A 16501-nucleotide genomic window follows, 5' to 3' on the forward strand; every position below is an offset into this window, starting at 1 on the left:
AGTACTAGATTTTGAATTATTACTTAGTATTATTTCAGGAAAACTCTCTTTTTGGTCGAGGCCTAAAAAACAAGGAACATTACCTACTATACCAAATTAAAATATAGCGTACAAATTCTTATGCCTCATATATAGAATAGCCATACAAGTTCTTCTGAAAGAACATTATCGTGGAGAGAGTAATTTTATTAAACAAAGTAAAGGAGGCCAAACAGGTTTTCTCGGCTAATCTTTCACTTCTACGCGTACTTCCAAGAGTGACATCTCATTATTCTCAATATAGTTGAGAAAAGGAAGTCATTGGATTCAACATACTAGATACAACCACCTTCACTCAAACAGAAATGAGAAAATACTTTTAAACCCATAGGGATTTGCTTGGCTGGTCTCTGCCACTTGTGCTGAAGAAGAGCACCGTTGTTCCTGGAAACTTGGAGAACGTAATGGATATCCAACATTATTCATATTAACGTAAGATTCTGAAGATGACAACAATCTTGATCTTTCCTGTGCAGCTTTTCTTGAGGTCACTAAAGAAAGGTCAGTTTTGTCACTAGTGCAGGGTGTGTTTCCATTAAGAGTTATATCATCAACCTCTTTAATTTCTGTAATTGCCTTTCGTTTGGTCTTCACAGGCTCAAGATCCAAATTAGCTACTGCATTTTGTGCAACTTTTGTTGGAATTGTCTCTTGAAACCCAAATATGGCAGAATTATGCTCAGGTTGGTGCATTGTGCAGGTTTCATGGGCCATACTGAGTAACTTGGATTCTGGGTTCTTCACAATCTCAAAGCTGTGGAAGATCTTAGAATCCATAGGCTTATAATTGAATGACATTTCTTCAACCATTGTTTCAGATGGAACACTCTTGGTTTCAAAGGAAAGCTCACCTAGAACAGTATAATTTGACGTCAGCCTGCATATAATTTACAAACATTAGTACCAAGGACTTCGTGCATTACCTGTTTCACTAGCCAGGTAAATGGCATTAGAGACATGATGGCTATCTGGTCTCTGATCTTTGTTATAGAATGGTCTATTTTCTTCTAGATCGATATATTCTGCAGATTGAATGACCATGCTGCGACGTGGGACTTTGGTTCTTGTCACTTCTTCCGGTACTCCTACAGCATTCTTAACAAGAAGCTGCTCCTCGCGAGTGCGCTTTATGATGTGTTTCAAAGTCTCTAATGATGGTGAACATGTACCTTTCAATGGGGTAAAAGCAGGGAGGCTTTTACCCTTTTCACGTATATGGTCAAATATAGTCTTTTTGTCTATGATTCTGCATTCATCATCTTCAACCACAGCAGCAGGTACCACTTCATTGATGTATATAGCAGCAGAAGTCAGTGACATATTGACGTACATGAAACACTAAATGTGAGAGTTTAATTGCTACCTTCCTCTAGATCTTCGTCTATTAGCTTGAAACTGGGCCTGATTACAGAAACAAAAAGCCAGTTAGTATTCAGTGTGGAAGCAGATTCAACCCGTCATACGTAAGAGAGAACGATGGGATCTGGATCCTTCAGTTTCCACAAAACAGACACCACAAAATTATTTCATAGGGTCCATCAAACACAGTCGGAATTTATTAAAAACTTAAACTGCCCTCTCATATATAAGGTCATGTATCTAATATGCATACCCCAAATCAAAATAAGAAACAGAGGCTACAGACTTAGCAGTCATATTGTCAACCATCATGGTTATCATATACTTTACGCCCATAAAAAGGAAAAGTTAGCTCTCACATGTCTGAGCTCCATTCAGGTTCAGGTAAAGTGTGAGACACTTGGCATGAAGCTTGAGCTGCACCCTTTGTGTCCTTTATGATGCAGGCATCATTGGCTTGGAACGAAGAAAGCTGCTTGGTTCTGTACTTGTTCACAAAATTAAGGCCAATCTCCTTTATCAATAAAACCTTTTGATGGAGATCGACACCAACTGCATAAAAATGATGTGATCTAGTCAGATAACACTCAGGGGCACAGGAGTACACATAAATGAAGCTACACATAGAATGTCTGAGGAGTTAACTAAATTCATCAAATATCAGATCTGCTTTAACAGTCAGCTTCCCTTGCTGATGGCTTGGCACCAGAACTGTCCTGCTATAAGGGCTGTAAAAGAAAACCAAAATATCAGTGCCGATCACTACTAACTATGACATACACTCAAAAGAGTTTCATGAATTTGATCATCTAGTTGGTACAGTCTAGCAGTTTCTCAGGCCTGATCTGGAAATGAGGACCAAGCTTCTGAGAGTACCTAGGAAAGTCATCCACCCTGCAGGTAAAAAAAGAAATTTCAAGTCATTTTAGTGGCTAAAGAATCTTAAAGAGAAACTTAACACCATTAGGTCATAAGTTGAACACCCATGCAAATCATTCAAAAGGTGTCAAAATGTAGGGCTAGTCATACAAAAGTAGATGATGGAGGCCTAAAAAATTGAATTAATATAAACATGCTTCGAACATGTCAATGTTTTGTTGGAATCTTCTTTTTTTGAAGAAAAATAATGGCATTCTAAATTTGAACTGATACAAAATGCTTTGAGATGTCCTTATTTTGTTCGGAAGCTTTTTTTTTTCAAGAAAAATGATGGCATTTTAAAGTGCCCACTTTATATTTAAGAATATATTACCTTATTTTCTCATGAAATAGTACCAGATTATCTTCTTCAACGCCAACCACCTGTCAGAAAATTTTCAACTGAATGTCAGAGTAAATTCTACAATAAAATAAGTGCGAGATGAGACAAAATAGTGTGTATGCGAGTTGGTCCCTGTAATTAGCATACCATATCAGCATAATGTCGTTTAGCTGTTTGCACAGGTTGTGACAACCTAGTCAGCGTTACCATAACCTTGGACTTCCCTTGCCTTTGGCTCTCAGTTTCCTCAACCTTCATCTCAACTTTTGGGGGTAACAATAGTAATGACTCTTTTATATGATTCCCAAAAGGATATTTTCTTCCAGTTACTATCTCTATTTTCCTTGGATCAGCCTCAGAGAATGAGGCAAATGATTTTACTCCCATTGAATACAGTGCCTATGCAGGAAGATAAGTGTACGTCAGAAGAAACCTTAGGGTTCAGTCTCTTGTCCCAAGACTTGGACTATAAGATGAACATAAGCTACAAACCTTTGCTGTCACCATTCCAATACCAGGCAATTGTTTCAGCAAGTATGGACTGTCATCCCAGACCTTCTGATACAAAGATTTGGCTAGAAGTGCTGAATTTAAAGTTCCTCGATAGTTCTTCCTGAATAGGAAATACTCTTTCATGCACTTCGCAATTCTATAGCCATTTGCACATATAGAGTTCATGTCCTACATCATTAAAAGACTATTAGAAGCATTATTCTTGGCACATGGTAATATAATACATGAAATTGATGACGAAACCTGGCTAAGGGATAAATCATGGACTAAAGGATCCCCTGTTAGGCAGTCATTTGCCAAAAGAAATATCTTCTCTTCTCTGGTTTGTATCCGCTTTTTTCTTTTCCCCTTGTCCCCAAGGATGTGAAAGCGAAGCCGATTGTCTTTGTCGATGTTTATGTCATTCAGGAGCTTCTTCTCATTGCGCCTCAGTTGTATCCCTTCATTTTAGAGGCAAGTGAGATATAACACCAGTTGTAATTACTCAATTTTTTAAATTTTGTAGAGTATGAATTATATACAGGCAAGTTCCTCAGCACGGCAAATAATTTGAAGTGCATCCTCTATGCTACAGTTCCCAGGGGCTTGCATGATGTGCTTCATAGTGTCGAATTTCAGATAATATTTCGTCATCAATCTTCCAGGTTCTGCATATACAGGAAGCAGAAATTTAGATTTCCAACATGGATATTATGCTATACTACATTCTGAAATCCCATACCAAGAGGCTTTAAGCGGAAACCATCTTCATCTGTCCAAATCAATTGATACCTTGACAACTCATGCACATTCTGAACACAAATATCTGGAAAACATGTTTTAGGTGAGCACAAATGGCTAGATGAACTTGAAAGGAATTCATAGTTTACCAGTGTTATTGATCACCTTGCATATGGCTCTCTAAACTGTCGCCAGTTAGCCCTCTCCTTACTGCATATTTCTCTGGATTCTATATTTTGAATGAAAAACGTTAGGAGTAAAATTTTACAGAAAATTCAGATAGATCTTGTTCTCCATTAATTTGCTCAGGATGATATACCTTTTTAATTCTTACATACAAATATGAGCATTTCATCCATTCAATTGCTCCTGTTATATCTGACACGGTGAGCTGAACAATCTCTGCTGTTAGGTGTTCTGTAACACATGGAAGCAATCTAAAGAGAAAGAAAACCACGTCAACTTCTTGGTAACACAGTCCTTTTTGCATGCACCCAATATCGAATAGCATCACTAACTAACAAGATGAATAATTACATACTGCGACTCCACCAATTCGCATCCACTTAACAAATTCTCGTACAAGTGAACCTAATATGTAAAAGAAGGGTTCAGATAGGAAAATTAGCTGTAATGATCAAGATGAAGTACAGTATATTAGCTACTGACTGAGGGCAGAGAAATTCTTGGAGAAAAGAAACATAAAATTACTCTAAGTCAAATTTTTATAATTCAGTGAACCTTATCTGTATCACAATAAAAGACTCACAGTTTCTTTTCTGGTCATGATTATGACCATTCCTGTGTCATCAAACGGTGGTCGACCTGCTCTTCCAGACATCTACAATAGTTGGACAACATATAGCTCTTATCTGGAACTAAGAATAATTTTACTTTAAAGTCGTAGTTTCCAAGTGTGGACAAAATCATGATCTCTGAATGCCAGACATAGACTACACTTTAAGATCGCAGAATACAAATGATGTAGCAGAGGAACCCCAGGGATGAGTAGCATGCCTGCAGGATTGTTGATCTGTCATATTCCATGTAAATCCCTTTTTCCTTATTGCTGAAAAGAAAATGATAGAATTACAAAAATGACAATCCGACTTATGAAAAAATGTAGATAATTGCTGGTAGACATACTAGTGCTGAGTTGATTTGATCACAACAGTATGTGCTGGTAGATTAATTCCATGGGCAAGAGTATTTGTAGTGCACAGCACTTGAATATCGCCATTCAGAAATAGGCCTTCAATGAGGCTGCGGTCATTCATGGAAAGGCCACCATTGTGATAACCAACTGCATAACACAGATAATCACTAATCTGCAGGGTCTATGCTCAATACAACTCCATATTCAACCTCCCGCTTCAAAGGGAAAAAAGGGAAAATGAAAAACACTTTTTTGTTTCAATCAGAGGTCTGACAGGGCTGCAACAAAAGGTAGGGAGAATAGTACATACCACCATAAAGAATATAAGACTGCATTTGTTTGTCATTACATGATAGTGAAGCTTCCCTTAACCTTTCTTGTTGTTCTCTGCTTTTGATGAAAGGATTTGAATGACCATAGGTCATTGCTGCCTGAGAGAGCTGCTGTGCTGCCTCTTGTGCTCCTTTTCTGGTTGAGCAAAAAACTAGAGCAGATTTTCCTCTGGAATGTTGCATGAGAATATCTGTACAAGTTCTCATGCTTAGCACTATAAAATGTGTAGAACATAGTAAAGGAGTAGAAATTGAAAATAGGAGGTATATGATGTCCCAACTAGCTTCTTATGCTTACCAAAGACATAGTTCTGTAACCGCTGGAAAAGAAAAACAACAGGATCATCAGGACATTAAGAGGTATTTCAAGGTGTAATAATGAAATCTCTTGCTATCCCTTAAAACCGATTCTTAAATTTGACAAAGCAGGACATGAAATTGGATAGGCGGGAGGGAGGAGACATGCAAAACTGTTATTCAATGAAAGGGGCGATAAGACGCCTAAACAGAAACCTGAAAAAGAAAAGCCAACAAACAACATACCTTTTCAAATAGGAAGTCATTCTTCGCCGGAGTGTATCCTGCAGACAAAGGGTTGGCAATGCAGAACTCAATAAAAGACAAGGCAGCGGTTACCCCAGAGAAACATGTCAATGCACTTCCGACAGAGGCGCTTAATGCATTTCATAGGCATTATAGTGACATGTATGATTCAGATTGCTCAATGTACTTCCCCATAATTTTATCACAAGGTACCCTCTTTCCAATAAAATACTTTGTCACTTACTTGGCATTTGGTTCACAAAATCCAACTCAAAGAACTAACTGAGACCAGCTTTAATATTCCTGTTCGAACTCAGTTTACACTTCCATTTTTCTAGCTTTACACTTTCTGATATTATACTCAAATTCCCAGTTCACCTTCCAAACTAATACCAAGTAATACAGATTTTAGTTATCTAGATCTTAAAACTGTGAAAAGTCAAACAATGGCATTTAATCTGAAATACAGGTAGTACTAAGCACAATATGTTTCGACTCAACGAGTTAGGGTGTAACCAGGAATGAATCAAATAGAACATCAGTCGAAAGGATTAGTAAATACCAAAAACTTTTGTAGTCAACTTAACGGGTCTCATTTCTTCTCCAAACCTGCATATTGGACAGTGTCATATGGAATTAATACGATCATTCTCTGAGCAATAAAAACGACTGAAAGATGCCATATACATTGAATTCTACCTTTTTACTCCTTGCCGGGGAACCATGAGCCACTCCGCTGCATAACGAGATAGCTACAGTCAACTACTACATCAGCGATTATCATGAAAGGGTGGCTTGTTTGAACTGTCTTGAAATTTACCAAGGTCATCAATGTTGGGAATGGTTGCAGAAACAGCTATAAGACGGACATTAGCTAGAGCACTTGATTTCAGTTCAGGTTTGCGCGAAAGCATTTTAATTCTACTGACAATTGCCTCTAGAGCTGCTCCACGAGTATCATTCAACAAATGGACTTCATCAATTAGCACCAATGCAATATCACCAAAAAAGCTCAGGCCTCCATCTTTTATGCGATAACGAGTCACAGCATCAAACTTCTGAAGGAAAAAAGCAAATTCAAAGACAAACACATAGTTAGCCAAGAAACAACAAAACAAAGTCATGGCTGGTTTTCATCTATAGTCTGACCTCAGGAGTGGTAAGAACTACGTCAGCATCCTGTATATCCTTGATGTTGTAGTACTCATTGTCCCCAGTCAGTTCCAGGCAGTTTATCCCCCATGAGCCAAGCTTTTGGTTCCAATTGCGAAGCTTCTCTTGTACCAAAGCTTTCGAGGGTGCAACATATATCTGTATATCAGAAGAAAAAAGGAGGTTGCAGTATGGTTAAATCACTAAAATATGCTGAAATTTTCAAATGGCCACATAATCTTCTTCGCACGGGCTGGAGTAGGAAATAGTGGCAAAAATCATTGTGAATATCCTGACTGACATATGCAACTATAAACATAAATCGACAGGATGTAAGTAGGAATGACCAATAAAACGTGATGTATTGAGGTGAACTAATTCTTTCATCCCAAAAGATGATCCTCAGTGCTTGTATATGCTAGATAAAAGTAGTAGCAAGAAGAGAACCTAAAATAAGTAATTGAGGATCTTTTGAGCTGCAAGTATGAAGTAAAATAGACAAGGCATGCAGTTAAGACATCACAAATTGAAAGTATTCCAGCACGTTGAGTTCTTTCTTTCAATAGAGATCCTTATCATTGAAATTACAAATTCAGTCATCTTACGCTAAATATTGACAGAGACTTACAGTCTTCAGAGACCCCTTTATGTGAATAAATTTTCCCTCTCCTGAGATAAACCTTGAGAGAAGCCTCAAAATGCATAGTTCAAAAAGCACTGTTTTTCCACTTCCAGTTGGTGCCGAGATTACCATGTTCATATCCGATAGGAAACAAGCTGGAAAGCATTCACTCTGCAGCGAGTTAAAGTATCTGCATGTAGAAACAACAGTATTTAAAACCTTACAAGCTAATTTGGGATACTAAAGAATGTAATACAGTAATAGCATAGCGCAGATGTGAAGCTGCTGATCAAACAGCCATCTCGACTTTGACTTGTGACCAAGAGCAAATGAAAAGAGTCAGCATCATTGAGACATTTCTAGGAGTCTGGAAACAGTATTCAAGTTTCGTGGCTAGTGTATGTATAGCGCTTCTTAAATGATTTATGTTACACTATAACTACTACGTCTCAACCCTAAACTAGTTGCGGTCTGTTATATGTTTCCTCTCTCTCTCTCTCTCTATATATATATATATAGACACACACACACACAAATCCTTCCGCTCCAGTTGGACTCATTTCATTCAAATAAACTATTGTTTAGAACAAAGTACTGGTTCTCTAATAGATGTTCTCTATATCTCACATTTATCCCTACACTTAGTCACTTACATACAAATTTCAGGTGATGACTAAAACGCAATACGAGAGCATATAATTTCTTCATTTCAAGGATTCCAGTACAGTAAGCGCACATGAGCATTCAATCACAGTGCTGACCAACAGAAGCCTTCAGAAAATTACACAAAATATCTCAGCAAAACAAAAAAAAAAAGTTTTATTGCAATCGAGTAGAAAAAAGTGCGTAGAATAGTACCTGAAACTGAAAGTTGAACGGAATAGAGGCGGCAAGTCCATCACAGACCTAAGTGCGTAGCCATCCATGATCATCGAATTTGAAATTCAAATCAAACGATTATCACAACTTCAAATGGAAGTCAGAATTCGATTATAGAAGTTACAACGAACTGAACCAACAACTACTACTACTCTAGTAGGCATTAACTATTATAACCAGGGGCGGGTCTAATGGCATGTTTGGCAAAACTGAAAAAATCAGGTTATTCTGAGAAACCTTTTTTTTTTTTTAAGTACTTTTCACAAAAGTAAGAAAAACAGTTTTTCCTTTGCCTAATCAATTTAAAAAGCACTTTTGAATAATAATTTGTATTTGGCCAAGCTTTTTAAAAAGACTTTTAAGTGTAAAGTTACAAATAAGGACATAAAAAGATTTGCTTAATAATTAATATTATATAAGTAGATAAATAATTACAGATATATATTATTGCAGATAATAATTAAGTCTTTTTATTTTATTTAAATAAAATATAAAAATAAAATTGGAAAGTATTTTATTCTTTCAAGATAATTTAAATATATAATAAATATGAAAGATTATCCCAAAGTCATTTTATATTACTTAATAGTTTAAATTAAGTAAGGTTACATTGGTATATATAATATTTTGCAAAGGGTATTTTTGGTAGGAAAAGTTAAAACTGCTTCTGCTTCTAGCTAAAAGCACTTCCCAAAAAAAGTTTGGCTAAACAACTCAAATTGAGGAAAAAAGTACTTTTTTAAAAAAAAAAAAAAAAGAAGAAGCTTTTTTGGCATGGTGAGAAACTTGTCCAAATAGGCTATAAGGCTAGGCCAGTGAAGCTATTGCCTTAGACTCCAAAAATTTGAACGCCCCAAATTTACTTATTATTATTATTATTACTATAATATAATATATAATTTATATACATAATTATTATTGTTGTATAAAAAAAGTATTACAGTATATTTTTTGTTATTTGATTGAGATTATTTTATATCAATAAGTTCATAAATTATGATAATTTTCTCACTTATTAATTAGTATATTTGCTTCACTCTTCCATTTTAATTTTATCCTTTTTATAGGAATTAAGTTATCTACATTGACAATATAATGAATTTTTTTTACAATCTTCTCTAAAACTATTACATGAACACAAAAGTATTCAAGCACCGATTTTCTTTTTGGTGTAATTCAATTTATAATAGGTTATTTATAATTTATTTTAAATATTCACTAATAAATGCTACTAATTAATAGAATGATCTACAATTATCCTTTAAATTGATCAGAAGGAGTAAATATTCTTGAGACCGTCAATGCTCAAAACTTAAGCTATTACGTTATGTACGTTTATTTCTTTTTCTTGATTGTGATGATAGTCAAAATTTTCATTTTGAGTTTTGTTCTTCAACATCCGATAACCTACCATTTTATTCTTTGTGCTCATCTTCCTATTTTTTTTTAAAAAAAAATTGCTATTGTTTGTCTTAAATGATTAATTTGTTGTTCATAAGCAAATTTGTTGCTAGTGTAAAAAAGCTATAAAATAATTAAAGAGCCTCTCACTATGATTTCGCCTTAGGCACAATATCCATTGAGCCGCCCCTGATGATAACGGTCCAAATTAACACAAAGTAAACTCAATAATCTGCAACAAGTATCGTTGAAACAACTTCAACTTCGAGCTTGACCTGTAATAATGGAGCTTGATAACAGCTTGCTTGGATGGTTGTTACACATCATTTCATAATGTGTCATATTGTATTGTATTGTATTGTACTGTATTGTTTGATGAATACAATGTTTGGATAGATTGTATCGTTTACCGTTGTTTCATTATATCATGCACCATCAATATGGAGAATAAATTTATAATATTATTTAGAAAAATTATGATACAGGCTAAATTTATTATATAAAAAGGTAGGATAAATGATAAAATAAAATTATTTAATAATAGTGAAGAGTGAGATGAGAGAAAAAGATGAGATAACGACGCAACCATACCAAATCAGTCTTTACATAAAGTGACACATTTTGTCGTTTCGTAACGACAAATTTAACAATATAATACAATAAAATTTAAGTAACAACCAAAACAAACATCGTATTTAAAATAACAATACGATACAATACAATAGGTAACGACCATCCAAACAAGCTGTAAGTACGGGGTGATTATCATCGAAGAATGAAGAAGAAGATAGAAAAATTTAGATGAGATGAGAGAGAAGAAGAATCGAAAAACTGGGAGAGATAATTACAGAAGAGCAGAAGGAAGGAGAGGAGAGCATACCAGAATTCGTTCACGCTTTTTCTGAGTATATAGATGTTTTACTGGGCTAATCTGGACCGTTGCCTTCTCTTGATCTCGTCCTTACACGTGTAATATAACAACCACCTCAATTAGTCGTTAACTTTGAATTACCCGCTAATCTCATTTAGCCGAACGGCGTCGCTTCCTTTATTATTTTAACAACTATGTCGTTCTTTTCTTTTCAAACTTCATCTTATCTTTGAGGAAGCTTAATTAAATCATCTCTCTAATAAAAAATAGAGACAGGATTTCTTTTTAGTTTTACTGATAGCTCAAACTGCTAAAGCAATTTCAGAATCATATAACACCAACATCAACTAATTCGGAATTGAACGTAGGTGTTGATTCAATATAGTGGAGTATCAGTTCGTGTTAGTTATTAAAACACCTCAAACCTGTATACATGCCCTTGCAAAGAAATCATTTTATTGGACGTATATACATGCAATGTAAAAATAAAAAATAAAAAAATTACACTACTTGTATATGTTAACTTGTAGTAACAAGTAACTTGCATCGTTATACAAGTTACTGATCTCACTTTTTATGAATGGTTACAGGAAGATCTCTTGTAGGTGACCTAATAATGTAACAAAATTTTTACACTTTCAATGTATAGAAGTTACACACATTAAGACGAGCATAGTTTCGGCAACCACTCTCCATTATCCTCCAAAATTTGCCACCGATAGACATTTACAAGTAACCAATGTTTCTGTGTTAAATCATCATCTTTTTGGGAAGTAGGAGTATTATGGATGTATATAAATGACGGAATAATCAATGGATTATATCATATTGACCGAGATGAGCTTTGAAGGAGTGACATGGACAATGATGATTCATATAGCAACTCCAAATAGCTTGGGATTGAGGCGTAGTTGTTGTTGTATGGAATAATCAATGAATATCAATCAGTTTCACTTTACAAAATTACAGTGTCAGGCAGGCATTTCTGCAGCAATGGTTCAAAACCTTTTGATCCACGTGATAATCTATTCACTCAATTTTCCCAAAATGGACCTCTGTGCTGCAACTGGCTTCAATTAACTGCCCTTCAAAATATGAAGCAATCTATATAAGCTGCATTTCTGATCTCAGTAGTTCCAAAACCTCGTAAATCTCTGTTGACTCATTGTGAGAACCATCCTGGGAATAAAATGAATGGAGTTGGTTTCTCACTTCAATCCAACTACATCCCCCGCTTTTCTTCAGTCCTTTTTCCTTCATTTCTTTTCTTGTGTGTAAGACATCCAACCATCTTCCAGCCGAAGCATAAACATTTGACAGCAACACATATCCTTCGGGATGCTTTTCAGCTAGCTCTGAAATCTTTTTCGCCACCCTTTCTGTCATCCTCTCATTTCTGTATGTTTTGCAACCACTTAAGAGAGCTGCCCAGGCTTGAACTTCTGGTTCACAAGGCATGTCCAAGATGAACTTCTCTGCTTCAGAAAGGCGTCCTGAACGAGACAGCATGTCCACTACACAGGTATAATGTCTAGCATTCGGTTGTATATTATAGACCTTTTCCATTGAATTGAAGTAATGGAGTCCTTTGTCTACAAGACCACAGTGGGAACAAGCAAATAAAACTGCTAAAAGAATAAGCTCATTAGGCGCAATGGACTTCGTCCATTCAAATTCTTCAAATACAGTAAGTGCTTCGTCTGCAAAGCCGTTTTCTGCAAGCCCTTGAATCATAGCTGTCCAGGAAATCTCGTTACGTTTGGGCATCCTTTTGAAGATTTTCTTAGAGCTTTCAACATTACCCGATTTGGCATACATATCTAGAAGGGCAGTGTCCACGAAAACGTCCGAGTGAAAGCCAAGTTTAATGACCTTACCATGCAAGTTCTTGCCCCTTTCTAATGAAGCTAAGCTCGCACAAGCACATAAAACACTAGAGAAAGTAGATTTATTTGGTTGTTCTCCAGACAGAAGCATGTCACTGAAACCTTCAAAAACCTCATCAAATTTTTCATACTCTAAATAACCTGTCATTAGCGAATTCCATGAGATACTATTTTTTTGGGGTATCTTGTCAAATAGCTCCTTAGCTTCTTCAAGTTGGTTATTGAGGCTATAACCACTGACCATTGAATTCCAACAAACAACGTTCTTCTCCAATATCGAGTCAAATGCTACACGTCCATCCTTAGAGCTTCCACATTTGCAGTACAGGTCAACCAGTGAGCTACCAATGAAAGCATCTTTTTCAATCCCAATTTTTAAAATATGTCCATGAACAATCCTTCCCGTTATCAAAGCTTCAAGGCTCGACAATGCACTTACTACGCTTGCTAAACACGACTTATTCGGTTTATACCCCTGTTGGACCATGCAATGGAAGAGATTCACCGCCGCTTCTGCATCACCACTCTGACTGTACCTCGAGATCATTGTACTCCAAGAAACTTCATTTCTTTCTGGCATCTCATCAAAGACACGACGAGCTTCAGTTAAGTCTCCCTTCTGAACATACATGTCTAAAATTGCGGTCCAAGAAACGACATCTCTACCCTGCATCCTATCAAAAATTCTCCTTGCTGAAACAGTATCATTCAATCTCAAGTTAAAAGTGATCAAAGAATTCGAAACTGACAAATCATGTTCAAAACCAACCTTAACAATCAAACCCAATACACACGCTCCCAAATAAAAATCACTCAACTCTCCGCACGCTCTAATGACAGAAGTGAAAGTGACATTATTGGGCATTACTCCAGATTGAAGCATCTCTACAAACAGCTTCATAGCTTTAAAACTCAACCCATTTTGAACAAGCCCACTTATAGTTGCAGTCCACGCAAACAGAGTCTGAAATGGGTTTCTCTCAAAGTAGAAAATAGCCTCATCAACTCTTCCAAACCTCATAAACCCCGAAATTATAGCAGTCCAAGAAACTTCATTTCTGTCAGGCATTTCGTCAAACAGTCGACGAGCTTCGTCCAACTTTCCCCACTCAAGATTCACAGTAATCAGACAATTATGCACAACTAAATTGAACCCATCAAACTCCTTCAGCATCTGATCAATTTCCTTTGATTTTCCGGATTTAAGGTACATAATAAGCAATTTAACGGCAATGTGTTTCTGAGATGAAATGCCTGTTTTTATCAAATGCCCATGAAGAATGGCCCCTTGGACGATTAATCTTTCTTTTGTAATGTCGTTAAGGACTGAGACAATCTTGTTTACATTAGCTTTCACGTTTTTTCTTGAGTTAAACAGGAGAGACCTCACAATACTTCGCATGCTGAATGCTAGGCCTAAACATTTAACGCGCAATAGCATATAAAGTTGAAGAGTAGTTTATTAACTATACTATAAGAGATCAATTAAAAAGCTATTATGATACATTAAAGATAAATTAACTATAAGATTACGAGATCAAGTAAGTCATTGTAGAGGTCACAGGTCGATCCAGTATTTAAATTCTATGTTTCAACTTTTAAGGTTTTTAGCATTGAACCCATTATATTTTAACGTTATGGGTTCATATTTACTATTTTTATAATTTTAATGAATTTTTACACAAAATTTTTTACTTCGCATCGAAAGTTATGGCTTCATTTGAATCCAGCGCTACCACACTACCAAAGGCGGATCTAGGATTTGAAGGTGGCGGGTGCCACAACTTCCTTTAATATACATTTTGTAAGGAGTAACTAATATAGAGTTTGGTCAGTTCATTTTTTTAGTTTATTCGAGCAATCTAACTGTAAATATAAAAATTATATCTCTTTCTCATACCCTACTTGTGGGGTTTGGGTATGTTGTTGTGGTTGTATGAAAATTAATCTGAGACATTAAGAAGCAAATGTAATTAGCATTTTAAAAAAGAAATCACACTTTAATTATTAACAATACAAGTAAAATCAATATTTTCACTAGAGAACTACTTTTTTTTTAGGCTAAAAACAAATTTGCACAAGTAAAATAACTTCTTCTACAAGGAAATTCCACCAATCAGAATAAGAAAAATAAAAAAAATATCTTCAATAGATAAATTATACATAGGTAAATGAAGAATTAGATAAACTATAAGATCCGAAATTAAATCTCATGTTTTTCTAGGCAATGCTTGCAAAATATTCATCATAAATTAATAGTAAGGAGATTTAAATTGTACTTAATAGTCATAGAATAGCACAAATTTTTATATTATAGTAATAAAAAAGGAAATTATAAAAATTAAATTTGATATCAATTCAAAATTCCTATCAAGAATAAGTTTTCTGATTTTGAAAGAATAAAACTAAAAGATTTGATATTATAAGAAATGCCTATTTTTATGGAATTTTAAAATTTTGGAGGCTCTTTTTTGAGTGTTCTTCCTAAAGATCGCAGATAAAATAATAGAATAGAGGAGAAAAAATATAAAAAATAAACGGCAAATAGGAAATCAGGAGGTAGCCAAAAAGGAAAAATATTGGACAAAGGAAATAAAAAGTACAACGAAAAGAGAAAATCAAACAAGGTTAAAGATAAAAGAACTTGAATTTTACACATGAGAAAAGTTTTCAAAAAGGTCTACGGCTGACATCTTTGTCTAGTTTGCGGCTGGGTGTGGCAGGATCAAATATTTAACCCAATTTAATTAAATTTCTATATGTTTATATGATAATTTTACCAACCTAGCGGGTGTCGTACCACCCCCATTCTTTAGGGGGGATCCGCCCCTAGTAGAGGTTGGAGCTTATTAGAAACTAGAGCTCTACAATGGAGTTAAAAGGACTAATATTTACAATGATCAACTAATGATGTATTGTAATATTAATTTATTTCGCAGAAACTTTTTGGTAAATAAAATTATCGTTAGTGTTTAAAATCTAGGTTAAAGAGGTAGATTATCTAACTCCAGTTATTGAATAAGCTATTGTTGTACACCGAAATTAACTTACAAATAAAGGTAACATTTAAAATGGGTTTAAAATTACATACTTTAATAAAAAGTTTAACGTTCCAAAATTCTATTATAAATAATTTTTCAAGTGATAATAGCACAAAGACCAATATTGAATTACGTGTTTGCTGAGCAGTCATAATTCTTACGAAAAGGCTCACGACCAGCCCACATAAAAGTAGAAACAACCAAAATCCGTGCTCACTGGGTTGAGGTGCATAAGATACTAGAAAACGCTAAGAGGAGCACTTAGGAAAAAGCCATATAGCCATACACTTGGCCCTCTAAAGCTACAACAACGAACATGGCAGCTAGAGGCCCAACAGATAGTACATACACACATTTCTTTCTTCCTCACTCAAAACCTCCATTCACTCTTGAGAGGCTAACTCCTAACTCCATTACTCTCAATTGCTTATTGATGGTGTTGATTTTAAGCAACATCATCTCGAGTGTAGTATCATTGCCTTGAGTCTCATGATGGTCTTTGCTTTTATGACGCAGTTTCATTTATCGTTGTTGTTATTTTACTGGACGATAACTATATCTATTGGGCGCTTCTTTGTGCACCGGTAGACTCATTTTCCCTTATCATGATGTTGAGGCCTGTCAGTACTGACATGAGATCATTTTATCTATTTAGTATCTCGTTGAGAGACTATCACTATTCCTAGAGGACTTGGGTTGCCATGGCACTATCCATTTTCCTTATGT

The 16501-nt window shown here is 35.4% G+C and overlaps 1 protein-coding gene across 1 annotated transcript; it reads right to left on the minus strand.

The window, feature by feature from the left end:
- Positions 1 to 100: 100 nt before the first annotated feature.
- Positions 101 to 14150, minus strand: LOC104243736 (DExH-box ATP-dependent RNA helicase DExH17). Its single transcript, XM_070162779.1, has 28 exons — positions 11956 to 14150; positions 8556 to 8638; positions 7704 to 7887; positions 7073 to 7234; positions 6744 to 6981; positions 6623 to 6659; positions 6486 to 6532; positions 5924 to 5961; positions 5679 to 5700; positions 5359 to 5571; positions 5039 to 5195; positions 4910 to 4961; positions 4662 to 4733; positions 4434 to 4483; positions 4212 to 4329; positions 4058 to 4121; positions 3894 to 3977; positions 3694 to 3819; positions 3416 to 3612; positions 3152 to 3340; positions 2807 to 3058; positions 2651 to 2700; positions 2275 to 2292; positions 2044 to 2126; positions 1758 to 1950; positions 1403 to 1440; positions 963 to 1322; positions 101 to 890 (listed from the first exon to the last, which is right to left on the minus strand). Exons 1-28 carry the CDS (start codon positions 14134 to 14136, stop codon positions 331 to 333), a joined length of 5868 nt encoding a protein of 1955 aa, XP_070018880.1. The 5' UTR covers positions 14137 to 14150; the 3' UTR covers positions 101 to 330.
- Between the last annotated feature and the right edge of the window lie 2351 nt (positions 14151 to 16501).

This window comes from Nicotiana sylvestris, chromosome 2 (assembly GCF_000393655.2).
Source record: "Nicotiana sylvestris chromosome 2, ASM39365v2, whole genome shotgun sequence".
Taxonomy (NCBI): Eukaryota; Viridiplantae; Streptophyta; class Magnoliopsida; order Solanales; family Solanaceae; genus Nicotiana; species Nicotiana sylvestris.

Coding starts and splice junctions, on each gene's coding strand:
- LOC104243736 (XM_070162779.1), bottom strand. CDS start 14,136: ATGCGAAGTATTGTGAGGTCTCTCCTGTTTAACTCAAGAAAAAACGTG. Junction 5,196..5,358: donor GTCTTATATTCTTTATGGTG/GTATGTACTATT, acceptor TGTGTTATGCAG/TTGGTTATCACAATGGTGGC. Junction 3,341..3,415: donor ATGATTTATCCCTTAGCCAG/GTTTCGTCATCA, acceptor TTAATGATGTAG/GACATGAACTCTATATGTGC.